This window comes from Trichosurus vulpecula, chromosome 2 (genome assembly GCF_011100635.1).
Source record: "Trichosurus vulpecula isolate mTriVul1 chromosome 2, mTriVul1.pri, whole genome shotgun sequence".
Taxonomy (NCBI): domain Eukaryota; kingdom Metazoa; phylum Chordata; class Mammalia; order Diprotodontia; family Phalangeridae; genus Trichosurus; species Trichosurus vulpecula.
Window position 1 is genome coordinate 389,466,769 of NC_050574.1, and position 26,948 is coordinate 389,493,716.

General features: G+C 35.6%; 1 protein-coding gene across 6 annotated transcripts in view; it reads right to left on the reverse strand.

The window, feature by feature from the left end:
- The window catches only part of UBE3A (ubiquitin protein ligase E3A), a 107,561-nt gene that overhangs the window by 12,964 nt on the left and 67,649 nt on the right, over positions 1 to 26,948 (reverse strand). For all 6 annotated transcript variants that reach the window (XM_036743062.1, XM_036743059.1, XM_036743060.1 and 3 more), the window contains 2 exons: positions 10,997 to 12,246; positions 1,226 to 1,370 (listed from right to left, as the gene is read on the reverse strand). In XM_036743062.1, coding sequence (XP_036598957.1) covers positions 1,226 to 1,370; positions 10,997 to 12,246 — 1,395 coding nt within the window. The remainder of the gene's footprint in view (positions 1 to 1,225; positions 1,371 to 10,996; positions 12,247 to 26,948) is intronic.

Genomic DNA, 26,948 nt, shown 5'->3' on the forward strand with positions numbered 1-26,948 from the left:
TGACGGAATAAGCTATGATATGTTTCATCTTTAAATCCCAGGTAGATAGCACAATGCCTTGTACATAATGTTGGTAAAGTGGCAAAAACAATTGTTTTGGAGTCAGAAGACCTGGGTTCAAATCCCAGATCTGATATTTTAATGCTGTATTTGACCTCGGGTAAGCTGCTTTTCTTCTAAGCCTCAATATCCTTATCTGTAAAATGAGCATAATACTCTTATACTACTGTCATCAAAGGATTGTGAAATTACCTTATTTTAAACTTAGAAGTGCAATGAAACTATGAGATTTTTATAAGTTATTTAATATGTTTTTTTTCTAATTGAATCTTCAGTGTTTTCCCCCCATAAACTCAAAATCTGGATTCTTTTGTGACTAATTGGTCCAAACCATTAAACCAAACCACACCAAATCAAAATTTAGTATGGAGTAATTAACAAGAAAAGTGCTTTAGTTTCCCTTAAGATACAATACAGCATATACAGTATCCCAGAAGGCTCAGTGCAATTTTAAGCCACTAAACTGTAATTAAAAGTTATTTTAAAGCTATTTAACCTTAAAACTTCACAAAAACTTTTGGGACACATTATATATATATCTACTCAACCCTCAAAATTAATGGAGATAACCTACTTTATTCTGTATTACACATCATCAGAAATCCAAGGACTTCTTTACACTTTTTATATTATTTACTAATTTAGCATATGCTAACTTAGTAATTATTAAAAAAAAAACTCTGTATTAAGCAAAGCAAAGTATCATGAACTATCCAGGAAGTTTTTTTCTTTTTTCTTATTTTGTTCATTTGGAAGAATTTAGATTTCAACTCAGAAGGCTAGCAATATTCTCTGTCTTTTACTATAAGAAAAAGGGAGCTGGAAGAAAAGATAAAACTTGACTTCATCAGATTTGGATGGTTCCTATGGGGTTTTAAATACAATTTATGTAAATAATACCATTCCTATATTAATAAGTCACCTAAATCACTTAAGTAAGGATTTAAATATTTTATGCCAGTTCCTAGCTTACAACTAACTGATAAAATGTGTAAAATACAACAAAGTTTTGCTCCACTTTTCTGAATCAGAAACAAATTATAGGTATGCTGACCCTCAAGGTAAGTCAAATAATCAGTTCTAAAGGATGAGAATATAATTGAGAGAAGGCTAGTACAGAAATAACGATCTAAGAGAATGAACATATTATTACCAAAATACATACCAATATCTGGGTTGAAGATTTCCTCCACAACTAGTTGAAAAAATTCTTTGGAAACACCTCCTTCATCAACTCCTTGTTCGCCTTCAAATTCCACATATAATTGCTTCTTCAAGTCTGCAGGATTCTCCATGGCAATCATCTCTAGCTAGTGGTAGAAAAACATAAATATATAACAAAATTTTAACTGAAAGTATTAGGATGGAAACCAAGCAAAACCAAAGTGGAAGCAATGAAAGGAAAATATGCGTTGTAAGGTAAAAGAAGATACAAAGAAGGAAAATTTACAATTAACTTGCTAGATATTAATGATATACTTCAAAAAGAAATCAGTTAATTAAGACACTTAGATCTATTTTTTGCAATATAAATGCAATCTACTTCGATGGCTTGTTTCTTCCTTCTAGAAGAAGGAAAGAAATAACTAAGTATGAAAATAGTGCCAAACTGGGTCTGGATTAATACAATGATCACTACTTTAGCACTAAACTAACACAGAATGGAAAATCAGAATCAGATTCTGTTAATTCTAAGTCATGGGAAGGATATTAAAGAAAGAAGAAAGACAGCAGAAAAGTGAATGTTCAAATCATGTATATTAGGACATAAAATGGGGTATGTATTTTCGAACTGAAGCTGAAAGTATTATACATTTTTACAGACTAGAGAGTAAATCTTTACAAGACTTGAGAACAAGCTAATTCTCAATAAGATTAATATGTTTGCCACATTGAAGCAGTTTATGAACTTAACTCACATTAGCCTTTCACTTCTTCAATTCCTCTATAACAAGTGAAACCAGTGAAATCCATTCCCTTGTTTTGAATTTATTCACAGAAATCAGTTCATAGTATACTTGAGCATTTGAGGTGATTCAATGGATAGTGTGGTGGGTGTGGGGTCAGTATGGTCTAAGATCAAATCATGCCTAGGATACATTAGCTGGATGACCTGGGACAAGTCACAACCTCTTGGCCTCACATATTTTCCTCACCTATAAAAATTTGGAGACTGGACTCAATGACCTCTAAGGTATCTTACAGCTTTAAATGTATGATCTTATAATTAATCCTCTTGTCTAGCACTCCTACACAACCAGAATATGAGAAAAACCAATGATCACAAGGATGGCCCTTGTAAACTGCAAGACATTGAAATATTCTCTGAATCGTAGAAACATTAAATTGTGTTCATAATAGTTTTAGTTAGGCCTATTATATAGCTGATTAATTAAAATCACTAACTATGTACTTCGTATTAAGCATATAGCAATCCCTTTTCCAGTAAAACATTTGTGAATTTACGAATCTTAAGTCCATTAAAATTGGTTTTACTCCAGAAATGAAAGACACCGGGAAGCTAGTTTGTCTTATTTCTTACCCAAGCTGATGGCAACCTATATTGCTCAATACTTTCAAGCTCTAGTTAGCAATATTTCAGTATTAGAGACAATTTACAGCCACACAGTAAGCACTGAGTAAACAGTCCATTAGCATTGATATCCCTTACAATTTACACGCAGCAAAGAACTGCTTTTATCCTTCAGATGGCTGGGAATGTAATGAAGATAACAGTGTACCTTGTCTCTGCATTTTGCATTTCAGGTCATTATGCAACATGAACTCACCATTTCCTTCTGGTTTACATATTCTGATACTTTTTATAAAATTGCATGTGATTTATATTATGATAGCTTTATTTCTATAAAAGTTAATAAATTTTATAACAAAATGCACAGTAACATAATAATACAGGTTTCCTGAATCAAAAGGCCTCTGAGATCATACTAATTTCAAATGAACATTTTGCAAAGTCTGATGCTCACTAAAATACATTAAATATATCAAACAGATGAAGCTGCTTTGACTCTAACCTAAACAAAGGATTCTGAGAGGCATAACCTCTTTTCTCTGTCCCCTTATTATATTTGCTTTTCTCTTACATACATACATATTGTATCTGTATATATTTCCTCCAAATGGGAGAAATTTTAAATAAAGAGTAAAGGTACACCACACTATGACATATTTAAGAGCTGGCTCAAGTAAAATGTAAAATTATAACTACCTAATAGCATACTTTTCAGAAGACTTTAATGCAGTCTTCAATTTAGTTTTTATATATTATGATTTTGCATGTAGGTAAAATTATTTTTGAATTTTTGGAATTTTAATTGTCTGGGAAATCCTGAAGAGATCATATTTTTCTTTAAAAAACAAAAATGCAAGCAAACAATCCATGAAGACCCATATCACTTGTGTGTTGGGTGATAATCCAAATTTAGATCACAATTGTCATAAAATGCCAGATTCACAGGCCTCCCAAAACAGAAAACTACAACTCAGAAATCTTTAAGTGCCCTGGATTGTACAATAATGATGATAGTGGCTATTAAGCTTTTTTGTTCACAACCTAACATTTTGCTGTGAGGACTCCCTGGAACACAATGGGAGAGATGGGAGACTTGGTGGAGATGATGGACATAAACATGTAATTACAAGTGTAAATTATACACAATTCCGGGGAGATGTAAGCATGTATATGATTTCAAGGTAAGTTCCACATAATTCCCAACACACTCTTTGAAACATATTGATATACTACTTATGCTTCTGCCTATGATAGGCAATTTCCTTAGTCAGTGGGAGAGCATGGGTACTTATGCAGCTCTATGACAGACAAAATAGGATTTCTCAGATCTTGGTCTTTAACTATTTTCACACAGAAATATAAAGTATATTTAAAGCTATGCAGCTGCCCTAATCATATTAAAGTCAACCTTTTAGCTAATAAGAAAAAGGTTTCTAATGAAATGGCTGAAGCAGTTGGACAAAAGGTGGTTCTGAGGTTATCTATGAATGTATTTCTGTTCTTCATTAGAATGGATCAAATCAGCTTTACTATAATAGGAAAATGAGAGGGTACCATGTGAAGTGCTGTCTTAGTAGCTTTGCTAGTCCAGTTTTATGAAATCACAGGAATATATGACAAACCACTCAATATTCCTGACTGAATCTGAACAACACGCTATATAAATAAATGGGAGGAGCAGTAACCAAGAATAATGTACTGCATGGCATAACAGACAAAGTATTGGACTTGGAGTAAGGAGGATCTGGATTTAATTTCCATTTCTGACATTTAAGGTATAAGTAATTTTGCTAAAGTCTCTTCTGAGACAAACCTAAGACTTAGTTTCCTCAACTATAAAACAGGGATAATAATACCTGTAGTTCCTACCTCAAAAGGGCTCTTTTGAGGTTCAAGTGAGATAATGTATATAAACTGCTTTGCAAATTTTAAAGCACTATATAAATGCCAGCAGTTATCACCTAAAGCAATTTAATATATTTTTTAATATACACAGGATTTACAAAACATGCATTGCTATAATTCACATATATGCAGATAAAGTTCCAAGTTTAACCTACAGTACAGAGCTCACATTGCCACATCTTTTCTAGGGAAGGATCTCTAAATAGAGGTGGGGAAGAAGGAATGGGATGGCAAGAGAGAGGGAAGAAAACATGTGTCATAGCAGAAGGAATGATTCTCAGGGGATTAGGGCTCCTGTTGCAGCTTTTCTCCAAAGGCTGACAGCTGAGTACCACCTTACCATCTGCACCTTATTTAGTTTATAGTGATGGAAAAGTCCTTCCTATCCAACTTCCTATCATGTATGTTCTAGCCTTCACATGTCTACTCAATTTCATCACCACAAGAACACTGTGGGCTCTGCTAAACCAAGTCTCACACTATGATTTCTCTCTAGTATAAATGTTTCATCTTTCTCATCCTTCTATACCTGGTAGTCACCCAAAAGTAAACTCACATATGTCAATTTTCTGAACATAAATGTACATGTAATTCTTATCAATGTTCATCTATGGCTATGAGATCTATTCCTACTTGTGACTCAACTCTAAAAGGACAAAACAGTGTTTCTATTATACGCTCTAGCATCTACAATACACTAAACATAGTTCAATATATTTTTTCAAATGAAAGAACCATTATCTGCAACTAATAGCATGAATTGCCTCCACACTGAATGTTTACAGTTAGCGAAAATTCTGATGTTAATGCAACAAGATTTGCCTATATTTTAAAAGGGTACAAAATTATGGTACTGGAAATTAGGATAAATTAGGAAATCAGGAAAGTACAGTCAAACCTGATTTGGAACTTATGGCAGTTTAGACAGGCTGTGTCATCATCATCAAAGATTTGTTAAGCAAAAATAAAGATTATATATAATGTTTAAGTATGAATAATTCAATAGTTTTCAAGTACTTGAAGAGACAGCCACTTGTATAAAATGATACATTAATTATGAATAATTTTTATTCTTTCTACTATTCATTACGTATGACTATTACTATTACTTTGTGCATTTAAAAAATAAAGAATGTACTTTATCTACTAGTAAATTTGAGGTGATAAAGATGATTTTTTAAAGCTAAAACATCTGTCTGTACAAAAATATTCAGAGCCGCTTTACTTATGGCAGGCAAACACTGCAAACAACTTACAAAACCAGTAATTAGAAAATGTTTTATCAATGTGGGATATCAATGTTGCTGAGATACAAAAAATTACGAATATGAATATAAATACAGAAACACATACAAAAGGACATAGGTATAGAATAAGCAGAATTAGAATATACACTGAAGACAAGGATACAAAAAAATTAACAAAATCTTATAAGCGCATCAAGGGAAAAATAAATCAGATGGGGACAAGGAACAAGTAAGCTGTTACTATGAATTTTGTTAAAGTGTCCTTTGTTGAGTTTGTTACTAAGTGCATGATAAAGAGACCTAAGGACATAGTATTGAAAGTCCTATCTTTTAGTCGAGTAATTATAATTATATTCCTACTCCTGCTGAAGCTATGGTAACTAAAGCCCTTCAGTACATTTTCAGTTGTTCAAAATGATCAAGCTCCTTCCTCCTTTCCCCAACCTTTTATGTTCAACTGTGACTTCGATACATACTGGACTGTAGAAACTGGGCTTCCAATCCTTGCTTTAGAATGCATTGTGAAACTGTGGACAAGTCCACCACTCATACTTGCAATACCTATACCTCAAAGGGTTTTTTTGAGAAATAAACTTTAAAATGCTATTTAAAAATATTTTGTTAGTATGATGTCATTATAGCAACCCCTCTCCTCAAGAAATAAAACAATTATCCATGCCTGGAAGGTGGAATCCATATATTTTAACCTATCCCTGATGAATTGCAGTACCTGGACATGATAGCTTTCATAGCTCTGCCAACAATCTTAAGTCCCTCGACCCTAGCTTCCTAACGTATAAAATAAAGAAACCAGATAAATAATCTCTAAGGGCCTTTCAAGCTCTCACATTTTAATAAATTTCATTTATTTTATAAGATACATGTAGGCTATGAATGTGGCATCTTCTTCAATTTCAAGGCAAAATTTTGCTAAAATTTCTCTGAATTTTGTATTTTATCCTTTAAAAAAAGTTATTCCTAACTATGTCCAAAGGGCTATAAAATTGTGCATACCCTCTGATCTAGCAACACCACTGTTAGGTCTGTATCCCAAACAGGTTTAAATTTTTTTTTTTTAAAGGATGGGGGGATGGGGGACAGGACATGCACATTTGTACAAAAATATTCACAGAAGCTCTTTTTCTGGTGGCTAAGAATTGGAAATTGAGGGGATGCCTATCAACTGGGGAATGACTGAAGAAGCTGTGGTGTATCACTGTGATGGAATACTATTGTGCTATAAGAAATGACAAACAGGATGATTTCTGAAAAACTTGGAAAGACAAGAATTGATGCAAAGGGAAGCAAGAAGAACCAGAAGAAAGTTGTAGCAGCAATACTGTATGATGAAGAACTGTGAAAGACTTAGCTATTGTAAGGAATACAATAATGCAAGAAAATCCTAAAGGATTCATGATGAAGAATGCTATCTGTCTCCAGAGAAAGAACTGAATACTGTCTGAATACAGACCAAAGTACACTATTTTTCACTTTCTTTCCTTCTGTTCAAGTCTTCTTGTACAAAATGACTGATACAGAGATGTTTTACATGATTGCACAAGCATAACTTACACCAGACTGCCTACTGTCTCAAGGGCAGGGTGGGGAGAGGAATAGATTTTGGAACTTGAAACTTAAAAAAATGTTAAAAATTATTTTAACATGAAATTGGGGAAAAATAAAATATTATTTTAAAAATTTTTAAGTAATTCCTGATATCCTATATGTTTATATTTCTTTATACAATGAAATTATTTTAACATTTTAACATAAAACCTATCTAAAGAGAGCACCTACAATTCTAGAGACAAAGTGGTCATTCGAGAAGTGACTTTCAAATATCATTCTCAAATAGATTTACAGATAACTATGATATGCAGATAAATCTTAATTCATGATTTTATCAACAATTTACAAGTGGTTAGAAAGCCATTTGTCAATACAATTAACTATCTCATATTTACACTCACTTTGCCACAGTCTGTTGTTTTAGTCCATAGGTTCCCAAAGTGGGTGTTACCAACGCCTGGGGGGTGCTGGACTGATCCAAGGTGGCAGTAGTAGCTTTGGGTACAACTGGGGAGGGGAGAGGGGTGTTGAATAAAAATAAGGATTAACCTAACCCCAGGTGGTGCACTGAGTAAGTTTGGGAACCTCTGTAAATCTGTTGTTCTTGGCCAAAATAATAAATTTTGTTAGCAAATCTCTGAAGGTATGAAAAACAAGGGGCAAAATAAATGTGGCAAGCTTACCCCAAGTAGGGTTTTGGTCTCATTCCTCCAGAACTGAATGAAGATCAGGAGAATTTGGAGGAGGATATGCTTTATGTATGTCACTACCTCTAATCATGGCCAATACTCTATCTAAGTAAAGACTGGTTAGAGGAACTGGTGATATTCAGTCTTGAAAGAGGAGCTGGAGTCCAACCTCATGAGAGCCATTTTCAAGTATCTGATGGCCCATCTTTTAGAAGATGGAATAGATCCAGGACTATAGAGTTACAACTAGACCCTCCATTTTTCAGATGAGGAAAATGAGATCCAGAGATATTAAGTGAGGACCTTGCCCAAGGTTACACAGCAAATAAGTAACAAGAGGTCCCAAGCTAAGTTCTTCTGACTCTAAATCCAGCGTTCTTTCCCACTTGCCTATTCTCTTCTGCTTGGCCCTGGGAAGTAGAACAAGCAACAACTGGTGGATGCTACAGAAAGATTTCAGCTTAATGTAAAAAACAAAAAAAAAGCAAAAAAGAAAAACAAAAAAAAATTTCCAACAATTAGAAGTATCTCTAAGTGGAATTTTATGCCTTTGGAGGTTGGTGACCTTCAGTGGAATGTGGATAATCACTTGTAGAGTCTAAGTGTGGATTATCCTACGGGGCTTTGAAGCCCCTTCTAACTCTGGAGAGGAGGTTTTTCCTCTAATTCTTTAGTTCTTTGCAATAAGATTTCATTGTTATTTGAAGGACTGGCAGCACAAGGAACAGCCTTCACAGAGCTAAAAGGAATGAACCAAGCAGTCTTATTATACAGTTTTGTGCTCTGGCACCCCTATCTGCCCTGAAAACTCCATAATACCAACATGTATGTATAATGTCTACACTTCAGCCAAACCCTTTAAGTTTGTGGGAATCTCTGATTGAGAATTAGTTATTTAAATTATTAACTATGAGTGTGGTTCTGAACCACATGGTTAAAATGAAAAAGATTAATAGATTAATAAGCAAGCAAGCTCAAACCTGAAAGGGAGATGTGTTTCTGCCATCTGCCTTCTCTGGGGCTTTCTGCCACTGTCCAACTAACTTTTGCACTGGAAGGAGGACTGGGGAACTTGTGTTTTGAAAAGTTAAAAGCACTCTACTATTAAGAAATTGTTATTTTACAATCAGTAAAACAGAAAGATCCAAAACTAATTAAGATTTACCTGTAGACCCAGAGTTTAAATTAAATCTCCGTTCTCTATCAATGCAGGTAAGCATTTTATCTGCAATTTACAGTCCATATGAGAGTTAACTAGAACACTAAGAGGCTGAGTGATTTGCTCAGGGTCACGAAGCCACTAAACACCAGAAGCAGGTCTTGAACCAAGGTCTTCCTGGCTTCAAGGCCAGTTATCTTTTTCACCAGGTCAGCTACATAAACTAGGTCTCATACAACTTTTAAAAATTAACTTTGCTACATGCATAGTCTTTGATTGCTTGCTATCTTGGGAAAGGGAAATATCTGGAACTCAAAATCTTATAAAAGTGAATATTGAAAACTAATAAATAAATAAAATTATACTAAAAAAAATTAACTTTGCCACAAGATCCCCAATTCCATTAGTGTGAACCACTGAAAGTTAATTATACTTTCATCCATGAGTAGGTTAAGATACTCAATTTGTTCAAAACCAGAATAAAATCAGTATTTTTGTTTCCATGCTACAAACTAAAGATAAAGAAGTTGTTTTTATTACTTTAAGCAAAATAATGGGTTAAATTTATGATTTTTAGATGCTGTGATATAGTATAGTTAATTTTCAATCGTTCTGGAGCTAATTTTTTTCCCCTTCTTCCTGATATTTATGTCAAGGATACTACTGTACCCATACTTCCACGTATGGGTTTGTAGAAGAAAACGGTAAAAGACACATCCCTTCATTTTCCTAGAATAATAGTGATAATCTAGGAATCACTTACTTTTCATTCATCTTTACTAGCCCTGCCCTTCATTAGCATAAACAGCTGAAAGTAAGCTACAAACATTTATAGATGTTTATAGGAACTTGTAACGCTAGTTTTAGGGAATCTAGGGTGGTGGAGGGAATGCAGCTAGTCAGCCAATAAGCATTTACCAAGCACTAACCCTGTGCCAGGCCCTGTGCTAAGTACTAGGGATACAAAAAAAGGCATCAAGGAGCTCACATTCTAAAGGCACAACATGACTCAATACTTACTAGATATACACACACACAGAGTAAATGGAAAATAATCTCAGAAAGCAGGGACCAGTACAGTAATATGCAGAACAGGGAAAGGCATTATGCAGAAAGGGGGGGTTTGAGCAGCACAGTATGATACTGGGTGGCAGAAAACCTGGGTCTAGATTCAAGCTTTTTATTATTTTTATGACCTTGGGCAAGGCTTTTACTCTCTCTTTTATCCACAATTTCCTTATGTGTAAAATGAATGAGCCTGACTAGATTTTAAATCTTATGATTTACAAGTAATGTTTGAAAAAGAACTATTAGAAATTCAAGTAGATGACATCTGCTACTGCCTGTACTGGGGCTACTAATCTTTCCTCTCCTATGAAGGTCTTTATGTTTGTGGCTTTTGCCAGTGATTCCAAATTCCTCTGGGTTTTGTGTTATCTTCTATTTCCTTAATATGTATTTTTAAAATACACTTGGAACTGGCTGGCAAACCATTTTTACTATGTTCTAGTGAAAGAGGCAATTTCTAATGTAATCACATATATTTTAATCTTTAGTTTGTAAAGAATATAAAACTGCTAACTTTGAATTTGATGGGCAAAGGTCATAGTACTGCCACATTACTCAAGAGAAGAAATTCAATTGTGTCTATGGTTTCTATAAACACTCTCCATAACTTCTATATTACAGTATGCTGTCATCATGCCATAATTTTTTTTACCCAAATAGTTATAAAATGAATTCAGCATATAGATCCACACACTGGCTTCTCCATCTTTCCTACAATTAATTTGCTAATATTCTATTGTGTATTTCAAATGACCACATAACTTACCCGAACAAGTGCATCATCTATGATATGATCACGTCTGACTTTGAGCCGTAAATATGGATTCAACTGTTGTCCTTGAACTAAGCTGTAGAGCACAGTAATGCGTCGTTCACTGTACATGCGGATTCTATTATCATAATACAATCCCAGGTTCTTGGTGACAGCATTCAATATAAAGGGACAAGTCATAAAAGAGAATTTGTTTTCTGTTTCTACCTTGAAAAAAGTGTAATCTTTGTCCATTTCTAGAACATCATTCAGTGGTTCATTAATAAATTCTTCAAAAGGGATAAGTGGTTTTCTGCAATCTATAGTTTTAACACCAAGTTCAGTTTCTAGTGGGTCTACTCGAGGACCCTTCTTGTTTCTTCTCTCCTCTCCCAAAAGCTCCTGAAGTGTCAATTCGCTGGATTCTGGGATGGGTTCTTCATCCTCCTCTTCATTATGATCTGTATCTACCTCTCCTCCCACTACATTTGCATAGTAAACCATTTTCAAGCACTTTGAAGCAGCAACAATGGCGTCATCATCATTCACTAGATTACGACTATTAAATTCATTGCTTATGACTTTATAAGTAATAAGCTGTTGAAACGTTTCCATCATTCGCCGAATCTGGTCTGCACTGTATTTAGACCACAGTCTGACCAGTTTTGCTTGGGCTGCAAGGGGTAACTTGCTCATTGCTTTGCAAAACAACGGCAAAGCCATTTCCAGATATTCAGGGCTATGAAGGTTGCCATTCTCCATGACAATAATGAACAAATTCAGGTAATTAGGATCCCGAGAGTACACATTGTGGTAAGTCAAGTCACACTCCACATTAGGTGACAAGTACACAAGTGCATTAAGAAAGGCAGTTTCGATTTTTTCATTAGAAAGCAATCTGTTGTAAACTCTTCTGATTGCTTCAACATCTACAGATACTTCATCGGGGCCTAATTTCTGTAAGTTGTTATCTCCTTGAGAGTTGCTATCACCTATCCTTGAGGATGATGCTTCCGAATCTTCCTCCATAGCAGCAGCAGAACATGCAGCCTTTTCCTTTTCATCTTCATCCTTGTCTTCATCTTTTCCTTGAAGAGATTTCAGCTCTTCCTTCGTATGTTGTTTAGCTTTCCGGAAACTCTGAACCAAGGCCTCAGCACTAGAAAATACTCTTCCAATAACTCGTATTAAAGGGGAATAATCCTCTTTCTCTCTACATAATTCAAGAATTTCGTATACCTTTTCTTCTGTTAAGTAAGTCACATCTATAAAGTTTAGGGAAGAAAAAGAAAGACATTTTTATAAGTCAAATATTCACTTTTAAAAAAATCTAATAAAAAAGCAAAGACAAACACTTTGCAGTCAATACTGTTACTGCTTAACAAATCTTTTAAAAGTAACTATGCATTCCTAGGATATATTTTAGGCACCTGGAACATAGTTTACTCTATTTGTGCTATTCAATATTATAATTATGCATAATTTGGAAATTGATTCCAGCCCAATGAAAATATTCAGTGTGACTTAGAATATGTGACAGCTTCATGTGGTTTGTTATTCCTACTAATTGGGATGTGGCTATGTAATAAGAAATACAAATAAACAAAATTTTATGACTATATGTAACTTTTGCTCCTGCTTAATTAATAAATTAAATTAAATCTAAATGAGTGAATGAAGCTTGCAATGGCCATCCTTCCCAAACCTTCCCATTGAAACCTGGACTCTAGCCCTGGCACCCTAGTTTTCATATACATAGACCCTTTATTGCTCACCTTTATGAGTGGTCTTATACCATTGGAGCATAAGCTCCTTGAACATACAGACTGTCTTACTTACTTGTACTTTTATTCCTTTTATACAGTTCCATTCATTCACTACCTTAACAATATAAACAATGAAGAACTTTGAAACATATATCTAAAGTTTTTTTAAAAAAAACCTTAATGACAGGTGGTTATCTTTTAATATGAAGATAATTAGTACGTTAGTATACTCCTGTTTGCAATCAAATAATATATTAAAAGCTTTATTTTGAATTGGAACAAACATTTTATATTTAAACTTCATTTTATACCCCAAACAGCCTCCAGTTTGGCAAGTCTTTTTTTTTTTTTGGTCTCCTCCTGCCACCCCCAATAATATTTTCTGGCTTCATCACCCATGTCAGGGGGAAGTAGAAAAAAAGATTCCTACTCCCAATCTGGAAACAAGGTCCTGTATTTTATTAGCTCCGTTTCTACTTCCACATGAAAACACAACACCTTCTAGGGTTTCTTCCCTAGTGTATTTCAGATCTTTTTCAGGAAATGATACTTTAATAAACTGAATAATAGAATCTCAGAGTTGAAAAGGATCTTAATATAGATGAGGAAAATGAGATTTACTGAAGTTAAGTGACTTTTCCAAAGTCAAAAAACACTTTTATAGGCATAATCTAGAACTACGGTTAACTAATATCAAGGTCAATGCTCTTTCAGTCTTATCATGCTACCTAATGGGTCTTTAGTTTCAAGTCAAAAAGTCAATATATTATTGATAAGATCATAGATTTAGAGCTGGAAGGGAACTTACAGGATATCTCACTATAATCCAGTTATAGCTGAGCAAACTGAAGCCCTGAAAGGTTAAGTGATTTGTCCAAGGCCATATTGTTAGAAAGTACAGAGCCTTGATATAGAATTCACTTCCTATTATATAATTACTGGGAGTAACAGTGGAGGGGATTCTTGGTTTAGCCTAAGGTACAGAAATGGAAGATTAAATTAATAATTCTTTAGATGATTTTCAAATACAGTTGTTTTCACTGAAAGAATGTTTTATGAATAACAGTCTGTGACTGGTATACACACTAAGAAAGGGTACAGAGAAGGAAAGAGCTGAACATGTATGAAGGAGAGAAAAGCAAGCAATTAATGATCAGGCTATAAGGTGTGGCCTAAAGGTAGGGTCAAAGTGACTGTGGAGGGCCTTGGATGTCACAAAAGGAGTTCTGATTTTATTCCAAAGTCAATAGCAGACAGTAGAGGAATAATATGATGAGATCTGTATGTATAAAGAAGTATAAATATAGATTAGAGGGAATGCTGATTAGACTGAAGACAGGAAGACTGAGCCACTTGGCAGTTATGTGACTTTAGATGAGTCACTTAATATCTCAATTTACTCACCTGTGAAATGAGATGATGTCTAAAGTTCCTTCTGCTCTTATATTTTATTACTAGTTTGAAGGTTATTACAAGGTAGGCAAGCAGTAATGGGGTCTTATAGTAGTAGGTATAGTAGTAGTAGGAGAAGTAGGTATAGTAGTAGTAGTAGTAGTGGTGGTAGTAGTAGTAGTAGTAGTGGTAGTAGTAGTAGCAGTAGTAGCAGCAGCAGCAGCAGCACCAGCAGCAGCAGGAGCAGCAGGAGTGATTCACATTTACACAGCAATTCAAGATATACAAATCATTGCACATACATTATCTCATTTGATGGCAGGGTGAGGGCAACAAGAATACAAAGGAGGTTGTAAGGAATATTATTGTTGTTCAGTCATTTCCAACTTTTTGTGACCTCACTTGGAATGTGCTACGTTGTTAAATTGACACAACCACATTACTTCATACACACGTTAATTGAAATAAAGTGTCAAGGGCAAAGATACTTGGTAGCTCCCACCATTCCCTATGGCTATCTCCTTCTCCAACCTTCTCCCAAAGTATCTGACAGATCACAGAATGACAATACTGATGAGCATCAAGGGCTTAGTAAAGAGGTCTGTAGATCTGGCTGCTTCCAGCAGCAAAAGTCCCCAAACAAGGATGCAATCTCATTCTCCTCACCCCACCTCCAAATGTTACTGTGGTTTACCAGAACCCTGGGCCTGCATTTAAGAGAAAGCTCATTAATGTAATGGTGTTAAGAGGCTAGAACTTATGGGGATGGGATGAAGCTCATCTAATATCAAAAATGTTGTGCCAGGCAAAGTCTGCCTCTATTGCCTATTCCTGATTAGGCTTTGTCCCTGGCTTCAGAATGTAGGAGATGCAAATTATCTAAGAAGCACAAACCTGGAAATAAACTTGGAAATGTTCGTGTCTAACTGGTAAAATTCACATTTTTAAAGAAAGATTAAATTTTCTCCCATACAAATAATCCACTAAACTATTTTAACATCCACACGGTCAGGATAGCAACAAGACGTGCAATACTATATCAGTATTGGCTGAAGGAGCTAGGGGATGTTTAGTATGGAGAAGAGAAGCTAGAGGGAAGGAATGAATGAGGAAATGTAGCTATTCTTAAGTATTTGAAAAAAATGACTTAAAGAAGGATTAGATCCTTTCCGCTTGGTCCCAGAAGGCACACTAAAAGTCATGGGTATAAGTTGTAAGAAAACAGATTTTTGCCTTGATGTAAAGAAAAAATTCTAATACTCCAAGATGTCTCAAAATAAAATGGACTGCCCCTAAAAAATAATGAGCTCTCAGTCTCTAGAGAGCGAAGGATAATTTGTCAGGAATGTTACAGATGGAATTAATAATTTGAGAAGTTGGACTGGATGAACTCTGAGGACTATTCCATATTTTAAAATCTTTGGTTCCATTACAATAATACTATAGTTGAAGCAAAGTTTCCAATCTTAAAATACATTAAAAAACAAATACATAGAATTCACCAGAAAGAACTCTGTCAATCACTTTATGAGGAAAATTACAACTTAAGAAAATATAAAATTCAAAACTGTGAGGATCAGGTGTTAACGCTGATGTCTGTTAGCAAACAAAACAGGAAAGGCATACTTAGAAGTAATTTAACATGACATCCATGTTATTTATTGATTTATTTGGGAATCCATTCTTTTTTTTTAAAGTTAATTTTTTTAAGTACCAGAAAAATGGGAACTTAAATTAAGTAAAGATATCAACTTTAGAATCGTTTTCCAAGAAGTTTAAGCAAAGTAAAATAGTAACAAGGATGCCTAAGAGTTCTTAACCGATAAACAATTCCCTCATCAAACAAAGATATGACAACCAAGGGCAATGAGGTTAGAATACAAACTACCATGAAGGATAGTGAACACACTACTACCTCACAAAATAGCAAGTACAGTGAGCCAAAAGTTGGTGTCAGTTTCCTTGAAACAAAATTCCCTCATAAGACCAGGAGGAGAGGAAACAGATGTCACCTTTAGAAAGTCATTTAACCCACCTGGGCCTCAGTTTCCTTATGTGTAAAACAAGGGAGCGGCCCTCGATGATTTCTTGGCTCCCTTCTAACTATAAATCCTAGGATTCTCTTTCACAGGACTAGATCTTGAGCTGGAAGACACCTCAAAGGCCGTCTAAATCCAGTACCCTTACTTTACTGATGAAGAAACTGAGGCCCAAGGTGGTCAAATGATTTGTCCGGGCCCATGAAGGGTAATAAGCATCAGATGTAGGATTTGAACCTACGGATCCAGACTTTAAAGTCCTCGCTTACTTTATATGTCACTCGTTCTCTTCCCTTGAATTTGGATTTCTTAGTCTTTTTCATAGTTAATCTTTGCAGCATCAAATTTCATTTTAAAGATTTCAGAGATAATACAGGTAGGTTCTCATGACCTAACACTTTATTAAGAAAGTCAAAAGTGATGATACATTTATTTATTATTATTATATATTATTATAAAGAGATGGAAGCAAGAGGTTAAGTGAGGATGACTATAAAAGAGCACTTAAAATTCTAAATGTCAGCAAAGCGAAACCCAAGTGTGAGCTGAGGCTTTTGAAAAATGCTCAAAAACAATGAGAGCTTTTAAATAATGCTGGATCTAAGAAGTATTCCGGTGAAGGAACTGACGCCTGGGGATGGACAAATGCTAGATCAGGCATCACTCAGTGACTTAACCAAACCTGTATATAGAAGAGAATGCTTGACGTCAATTTAATTTATTAAATATATTAAATCCGAGGATATTCAAAAAGTTTAGATAAGAAAAAGTCCCTGCCTTCTTAGGATTTAGCCTATTAATCAATACTCTGAGTCTAGTCAGTAAACCAGTTCTTCCAAACCCACATAGCTGTGTTACCATCAGGTTCACATCCTTCAATAGTGTTCACAAGGGTAGTGTGAAAGGCATTTGTCAATGCCTTGTTGGAATCTCGATGTACTGTGTTTAAGACATTTACCTAATATGATCTACCTGCCACGTCAAGGAATAAAATCAGGTTTATCTAATATGCCTTTACCTTTTTTAAAAGTCTATTCTGAAACAAAACTCACACTCAGGGCCCTTCACAATCTCTTACTATTTTGCTTTTCCAGTTTTAATTCATATCAATTATTTCTATGCATTATACCTTCCAGTCAAATTAGACTACACTGTTTCCCCAAACAGACCCTCAACTATTCAGCTGCTACGCCAAAGTGGGGGGAACTGGTAAATATTTTCACAGTTTTCTGAAAAGAGAAAAAATGCACGCAGGACACACTTTAAAATTTAATCTGCAGTACCAACATTTCCTTCATTACTTTCTGAAGACTCGAAAATCAACAAAACAATAAATCAAGCTGCAATATGCAGAGTTTGCCAATTTCCAAGGTGTTAATAAATGCTGCTCACACTAAAACTTTAACAATGAGCTGGCTCCAGTATACTATTGCTTTGTTCCTAGGCATCCTTATACCTGGAGTGTCCTCTCCTCCTTCCATTCATCTACTGAATTCCTACTTATTCTTTAAAACTCAATTCAAACGCAAACATTTCTATGAATTTTTCCCTTCTATCTCCTTTTAGTAACAGCCTTCGCTCAGGAATTTTAACACTATGCCTTGTTTTGTACTTCCTGGGACAGCAGATAGAGCACCAGGCCTGGAGTCAGGAAGACCTGACTCCAAATCTGTCCTCAGACACTTACTAGCTGTGTGACCCTGGGCCAGTCACTTGACCCTGTTTGCCTCAGTTGGCTCATCTGCAAAATGAGCAGGAGAAGGAAATGGCAAACCGCTCCAGGATCTTTACCAAGAAAGGTCAGAATGAAATGACTGAACAGCAACAATACATTCCCTAGGCAATACAGCACACTTGGTGACAGCTAGGTGGCACGCTGGATAGAGGGCTAAGGGCTGGAGTCAGGAGGCCCTGAGTTCAAGTCTGACCTCAGACTTTTCCTAGCTGTGTGACTTAACATGTTCGTCTCAGTTTCCTCAACTGTAAAACAGGAATACTAATAATAACAGCACCTACCTCCCATCTGTAAAGTGCTTAACACACGTAGTGCCTGGCACAAGTAGGCAAGGTGCTGTATAAATGCTATTATCAACATCACCATTACCATCATAATTCTATATATTGTTGCATTAACATTAGAGGGACTGTCCTACCTAAACTCCCTCACCTTTCATCTTTTTGTCTAGTACAATGACTGCTCTGCAAACAGAAGGCACTTAATTGAATGAATGAACCTGAAAAAAGACAGAATACCCTAAGCCTCTGTCCTTGGCCCAGTTCTGTACAGTATTTTCATCAGTAAGCTAGATGAAGACAGTGATTACATATTAAATTGTGGACTATAAGAAACTGGGAAGCACAGCTAATACACCATATAAAAATTTCCAATTAATAAGCCAAATTGGTAGAATAAAGCTAACAGAAAAAATTTAATAGAGATAAATGTGAAGTCCAATACTTAGTTTAAAAAAATCATTTGCATAAGTATATGAGTGGAAGATAATCCTATGTGGCTAGAAAACAGTTTATAAGGAAAAGTGGTATTTAACTTGACTGACAGAAAGTCTAAGTCAGCATTGTGTAGCAGCTTCCAAAAGCTAACAGGTTCTCTTAGATAGAATTAATAGAAAATGTCCAAAGTCTGGGAGTTAATTGTACCACTGTGATGTCTTGGGAAGATCACATATGGAACTCTGCGTCCACTTCTAGGATACCCAGTTTCAGAAGAGCTATTGACAAAATGAAGTACACCCAAAAGGTGGGCACCACGATAAAGAGACAGAACTAGTACATATTCAAAGAATACATTATTATATAGAGTAAGGAGTAAACTTACAGAAATCTTTATTAACAGAACTGATACAAGCTAAAAAATATTTAAATTATTTAAGTCAGGTAAATCCATAAATTACAGGGCCATAATATGTTTTCAAGAGAAGCTAGGGCCTCCTGAAGCTGATACAGGGAAAATAATGATGCTCTTAGTTAGAAAGAGAATCTCCAACATAACAATTTTATACTCTTATTTACACAGAGCTTCATAAAAATACATTAGCATACTATTTTTCTAAAAAGTTTATTTTATTTTTTATAAATAATAAAAATGGACAAAATGAGATAAAACTACTTTCCATTCTAAATTCCTTATTTAATCAGCAAGGCCTAAGAAACAAAATCACTAAAGATTTCAGGTCTATTAATGACAATCTCTCAAGAGCCCCCACATCATTCCTAATTTTGTATAATCATCTACACATCATAATACTACATAAAATTAATTCTTTGGATATCGATGAAACTATCACAGAAAGGTCACTTAGTCATATGTATCCCTAAAATATAACTTTAGCAACGGGTTTCCAAGAATTGGAAGGTGAAATGTGTTGAGGATGGAGTTTAAATTGCCTTTTGCTGGAGCAGACAGTTGGTCTCAGCACACAAATCAGAAAAGCTATAGATTTGAATTTACTGGGTTGGTGACCATAGGCAGTTAATCTTTTGGGCCAGTTTTTTAAATCTGTAAAATGGGAGTAATACTTGCAACTATCTACCTCCTCGAGTTGTGAGGAAAACACTTTAAATCTTAAAGCATTATTTAAATATGAATAATCTCTAAGCTTGCTCAGCCTCTGCTCCAAACAATAATTTCAGGGACCACTCCAGTGACTTGTTATTACCTCCAGGATCAAATACAAAATTCTCTGACATTTGAAGCCCTTCAAAGCCTGGCCTTTTCCTCCCTTTCTGACATACTTTCCTCCTGTCCATATGTTCTACAATTCAGGTCTTCTGGCCTCCCCACTCATTTTCCCATAGGGTATTCTGTGCCTTTTCAGGGGGTGTCTCCCATGCATGCAATGTTTTCTGGCCTTCCCTCTGCCCAATGGCTACCCTGGCTCCTTCAAGCCTGAGCTTAAGTTCTGCCTTGTGTATAAGGCCTGTCCCAGGCCCCTGCCCTGCTAGTCCCTTTTCTTAGATGGTCCTTTTCATCTACTCTGCTGCATATATATTGTATGTACAGAGTTGCTGTATACCTGTTTTCTTTGTCATTAGAAAGTGAGCTCATATGAGGGCAGGGACTGTGTGTTTGCCTTTCTCTGTATCCTCAACCCCAAGCACAGATTAAGTGCTTGGTGACTGTTACCCACTTTTCCTATTAAATTCCTTGAAACCACCTGTCATGGGCCTCTGACAAGTATACAGAAGTCTTCCTCTCCCAGATCAGAGATCCCTGGATTAAGAATCAGTAGAACTTGTTCCTCTTTCTACATGAACTTGGTAAATTTTTAACTTAATTCACAACAGTCTGGCATTCAATTCATCCCCTGCATGTCCACTCCCACTGATAGCACTGGACTACCAAAGAACCTCTAATCATTCACAGGGCTCCAGTGTCTGCCTCCCAGGTCCATCCCTCACAAATGACCCAATGCAAAGACCTGAGGGCATCAGCCTCTAGCTCATAAACCTTCAGTGGCTCCCAAACTCACCCAATTACACACAAACCTGGAAGCCTGACATAGAAGGCTTTTCACAACCTGGTTCAGACCCTAATTAACCTATTTTCATGATCTTCCCTTCAGGCTGAATAAGTAGTTCTTCACTGGCCATCACTTCCCAGACACCCTCAAAGCCTTTGTCCTCAGTTTCAGAACAGACTCCCTCAAGTTAGAATAGAATAGAATTTAGAATAGAATTCCCTCAATTTCTGCCTATTTGTTACCTTTCCCTTTCAGGGTTATCCAGCCAACTTTTCCATGATACTTTCACTAATCTTACCTCCCTTTTTCCCTACCCCCAAATTCAACCAAAATAGAATTCTCTCTCCCTTCAATTTCTCAGGTCACTGTTTGACCTCTTTTATGCATATCATCATTTGCATTATACTTATTTGTACACATCTCATCCCCATAAATTTTGTCATTTTTAACTTTGAATTCCCAGTCTCTGGCACAGTACCTTGTACATAATATTTACTAAATGTTTAACTGAATTAATTTCCTTAAAATCTCAGTTCATTTTCTTCTGGAAAGTACTGATTTTGCTAGCCTCGCCTACCTCTTAGAAAGTGATTGAAGAACCTAGATGGCATAGTGGTTAAAGTATGGAACTTATCAGAAAACCAGAGTTAAAATCTTGCCTCACCAAAAATTAATAGTTTTGTGATCCCTGGGCATGTCAATTAAAGCCTGTCAGCCTCAGTTTCTTCATAGGTAAAATGGGGTTAATAATAGCACCTTCCACAAAGGTTTGTAAAGCTCAAATGAGATAACAAATAATACATTTTATAAATCATTAAGTACTATATAAATGCTATTATTAGCTAATATTATTTTAAGGATCAAATGATATAAAATATATAAAAGTTCCTAGAAAACTGGAATGTTACAAAGATTTGGTTGGGGAGGTAAGTGGAAGAAATTTTTAAAACTAATGGTTAAAAAACACAGTTCAGAGTCTATGACCAATTTTCCTTGGAATCAGTGCCTATCAACCAAGACTTAACAAAGTCCTGATAGCACCTGAACTACAAATAATATGTGTACATAAACAACTGCTCCTCTACTGTACTCCACCCTTCCGTCACAACTCTGAAAAGCAGAAATAGCTTAGGGAGTGTAAAGGGACAGACTCTTAAGCAGTCTGTCTTATAATCCCTATTTTCCAAAAATAAATACCTTCCTCTATATTGCCTGAAATTTTGTAGTTTACTTCTGTCAAAATGCCAGATACTCCAGAGGGACTCAGAACAATGTTCCTTTAAAAATTCCATTTTCTCTAGGTCAGGAATTCTTAGCCTGGGGCCAGGAACTTAAAAAATTTTTTTTTAATTAACTATGTTTCACTACAATTGGTTTCTTTTGTAGCCCTCTGTGTTTTGCTTTATGTATTTTAAAGACGTTACTTTGAGAAAGGATCCATGGATATCACGAGACTGTCACCAAAGTCAGTTTTCATATACCTAAAGATAGGGCCTGACCAGATGACCTGAAAGTCCCTTCCAGTTTCCCCTAAATTCAATACATGCAGAGCTATGCAAAAGTTAACATAATGGGGTCTTTTGAGGGAGAACCAGGACTATGTTGCCTTTCCTAATTAAGAAATACAATAATAAAGTACATGACATATTCGAAAAACAATAGGGGGACCATTGAGCCTTTTCAACTCCAAAATGATAAACCCGAAAGGTTAAAATGAACTGTACAGTTTACTGAATTGTTAGAAAGGTAGAAATGGCTGAAAGTACTCAGTAATCTTTACATCTAGATATACTTAGCAAATATTTCCATCAATGATACCATCCTCAACTTACTAAAAAAGAAACTGCAAATAACTCTACAACTATGAAAACAAATTTAGATGTAACAATTTAAAACAATGTTCTAATATTTACCTATCTGAAACACTGATTGCATATTCAGTTAGAAAGTCTTCCTCATGAAGGCTGTACACAGGGCAGTAGGAGCATTTTTATTGAGGATGCTGAATTTTGATTATTAAACTTTTCAGGCATACTTTTCTTTCTCCTGCAGCTTTTATTTTTTGAAGGCAGCTCCCCATTAAACTATGACAAAGACCTTAAAGTTCTTTTGGTTAAGGTGGAGGTCTGCCTCTAGAATCACTTTTTCCAAGAGTCCCTTGAAGAGTCTTTTCTTGGAGGACTTGAAGAGGTCTTCATTAATTGTTCAGCTTATAAATCTATCTTCCAGGTTCATAGATACAGGTAGAAACTGAATAATGAGCCAATATTCCTTTTCTCTGTGATCATAAATATAATTTCATGACAAAAATGGGCTTCCTGTAAGAAATAGTACTTAATGGACAAATTTTTTTTTCTCTATAGACTACAGTAGGGAAGGAAGGTAGCCTAGTTTGTTTACCATTTTATTAAACTTAGAAATTTGTAAAGTTTTAAAAGTAAACATGTATACTTAAATGCTTTACAAATACTTGTTAGTAATATTATATAAATTTTACGAAGAGTTAAGATTATAAGAGTTTAACATCTAGTCCAGAATTTGACCACAGACCTCACATTGCCATGCAAGAGTGAGTATATACTGCATGAGATGCTATAAAAACAAATTTTTATTTCTTTAACCTTATATTTTTTCTGTGCAGTTACCCTTATGACTTCCTATTCCTCTGCTTCCCTCCATTTCTCTTCACCACATATACTATGGTGAAGACAGTCAAATGCTTTAACGGACTAACTTGTACTTGTATCCCTTCAGGCTGTTCACTTTTATTAAGGCAGAAAGGTGTGTGAAAAGGCCCTGTGATTCCAGAGAATAGTTTGTACATTAATTCAGTGGGCTATAATGGGATATGGAGGACTAACTACATTATAGAATTAGTCACTTCCCCTCCTAACTTCCTCTTCTGTCCAAGCGCACAGTGGCCCAGAAAATGTGCGTGAGACAAAAATGAAACAGTCACCAGACTTGTTACAGCACTCAACAGGGATACAAGTGACTCCTTTCTCTTATACGCTGCTGAATCCTGCTGATGGTTCTACTATACTCACCACTCTTCTACCTTCTCTATTTGTGTCAACACCACAATTATCTTTCCTAGTTCACAAACCTGAAGTTAGACTCAACTCTTCACTCTTCTCCACCCCTCCACTCCTAGAATCCCATATCTGCTGCCAAGTTTTAACAACTTTACTCACATATCATGTGCGATATTTCTATGTAGCCTGTTCCTGCCCTGGATTTCTATAATATCCTCCTAATTAGTCTCCCTACATCTAGTCTCTTTCCTTTCTTTTTTTTTGGGGGGGTGGGGGGAAGGCAGGGCAATTTGAGGTTAAGTGACTTGCCCAAGGTCACACAGCTAGTACATTTGTCAAGTGTCTGAGGCTATATTTGAACTCAGGTCCTCCTGACTCCAGGGCCAGTGCTCTACTCACTGCGCCACCTAACTGCCCCTTTCCTTTCTAGTGTATCTTGCAAACAGCTGTACTGACATTCCTAAAACACAGGTCTGACCACATTCCGTCACCTGCCAAGAACTTTCAATACCTCCCTATTGCTTTTAGGGTAAAATATAAACTGTTTGGCATTTGAAATCTTTCACAATCTGGTTCCAGTCTATCTTTCCAGACTTACTGCATATTACACACCTTCATTCACTCTATATTCCCACTAAACTGGCTTATTTGCTATTTTCCCTATATGACACTCTACTGTCTTCATGTCTCTGTACAACAAGCTGAACCCCAGGCTGAGATTACAAGTGTCTTCTAGGTCCCTACAAAGCTCAGCTCAATGCCACCCCTCTAGTGGTTAGTTCCAACCCCCAGAAATTATGCCACATATATGCAGACTGACTTCATCATATATTGGGTTTTTTTTTTATCTCCTTTGAGGGCAGAAATAATTCTTCCTTGTTTTTGCATGCCCAGTGCACAGTAGTATACTTGACACACAGCAGGTACTAAATAAATGCTTGTTGAATTGAACTGCCTCAAAAATCACTTTTATGGAAAATAATGAAAATATGTTTGGTCTGACCTATGTGTTAAGGAAGCAAAAAAAAATCTGCTTGCTTTCCTCATATATATTGCTTTCCTATTAGAAAAAAAATATGAATGACTTCCAGGTTAAACGAATAATTCACATGTTGTAAAGAGGGGGGAAGGATCGACAGATATTCAAATTTTCAATAGGAAGTAAAAAAATAGAATATAATAAGAGAAAAGACCTATTGCAATGTAAGTATAAGTGTAAACCTAAACATAATTGAAATGAGGCAGCTAGGTGGTTCAGTGGATAGTGACTGGGCCTACAGTCAGGAAGACTCCTCTTCCTGAGTTCAAATCTTGTTTCAAACACTTACTAGCTGTGTGATCCTGGACAAATCATTTAATTCTGTGCCTCAGTTTCCTCATCTGTAAAATTAGCTGAAGAAAGAAATGGCATGCCCCTCCAGTACCTCTGCCAAGAAAACTCCAAAAGGATTCACAAAGAGTCAGACAAGACTGAAAACGACTAAACAACAACAATCGTAGATAAAAAAAGTTAAGCTAGTCAATTTTCTTATCTCATCCTGGAACCTTCCTTGGTACAGAAAAATAAGCTAACAAAATACTTCAAGAATGAGAAGTGTGTGTCCAAAGCCTGAAACTCAAATTAGCAAAGCCTAGCAGACATGACTTGTGGATAAAACTGCTTTGAAAACTAAAAATGTGTTCTTGGACTGTATTATGTTTTGTAACAACAGAGTATGACTAAAGTAGCATGACAGGGGCAATTACAAAAATCACATTAAGTAGTGAACTGAGTTTCATATTTTACCACTGAGTGGTCTTTGTTGCAGCCTAGAGATTTTTAAAATAAAGAAATGTCTCTTGCCATTATAAAGCAAAACTCAAGTATTTTACTTTAAAAGAAAACAAATGGTATTTAAATGATCCCTAGTTGTATTTTCAGCTTAACAGGATTCTAAAAAATGATCTGAAATGCCTTATTTCATCATAAAAAAAATTGCCTGAATTTAATATCTTTGGCTTTAATGTAATCTTAAGTTCAAAGATACCTCCCCCCACCCCAAGCAAGTGGTCCTTGAACAGACTTGTCTCCTAAAACTTAATGTAAAATATCAAAGTTTATTTCAAGTAGTTAAGACTTTTTAGAGTACAGTAAAAAGAATCCAGAAATATCATTAGTAACAAAAGAATCGATAGGTTCAGAATTTAAAATATAGATATAGATACCTATATTAAACAAGTTTTCATGAGCTAGCTTTAAAATATGGTTAAACCCCAATAACTTAGATGAACTAAGGCAACAAGGAATTCCAGGGTATTTTAAATGTTTATCATCATATGGAAGTGAGGGCTGGTGGATTCTCCAAGACCAGGCTAGTAGAATACAAATTCTAGCAGGTCTTGAATGAAGCTGGAAAGATAATTGAATATGAGCTGGACAAAAGCTTGTGAATCGTTAGTTAGAAGACCAAACTAGGTAAACTGGAAGGGGGCTAACCCTAGAAGATCAGTAATTGGGTATGTTAAGCTAAATAGAAGAACCCTATTCATTATGTTAAATAACTTCAATACTTGAAAATTTAAAAATACAGAAGTCAAACTAAATATATAGTTGGGGAATTGGGATATTCTAGTTAACTCAGAGGTAACCAGCTACCTGGGGCAAAGATGTTCCTGAATATGCTTCAAGAACATGCCTATGTAACTGACAGGTATACAACTATATTGGCTGTTCTCTTATAATTAGGAACAGTGCAATCTTCACCAAGAAAAAAGTTTTTTACTATATTCATTGACCCATCCAATACCACTCATTCACAGAGACCTGTGCTAGATACTGAAGTAGATGCAAATTTTAGATTAAACCTGGTCCTTATTTAAGTCACGCTCATGGAACTCACATTCTATCAATGGAACAGGACTTACATACACACCTACATACATGAAAACAAAATGACATGAACAGAGGTACAAAGTGCTATGTGTGGTTTGCCAGGCTGGATGAATCAAAAGCTGGAATGAAGGCTGAGGGGAGAAATATCAACAATCTCAGATATGCAGATGATACCACTCTGATGACAGAAAAGGAAGAGAAATTAAGAAGCCTCTTGATGAGGGTGAAAGAGGACAGTGAAAAGCTGGCTTAAAGCTTGACATCAAAAACCTGAGATCTTGGCAACTGGTTCCATCATTTCCTGAGAAACAGAGGGAGAAGAAGCAGAAGCAGTGTCAGATTTTATATTCTTGGGCTCAAAGATCACTGCAGATGACAATAT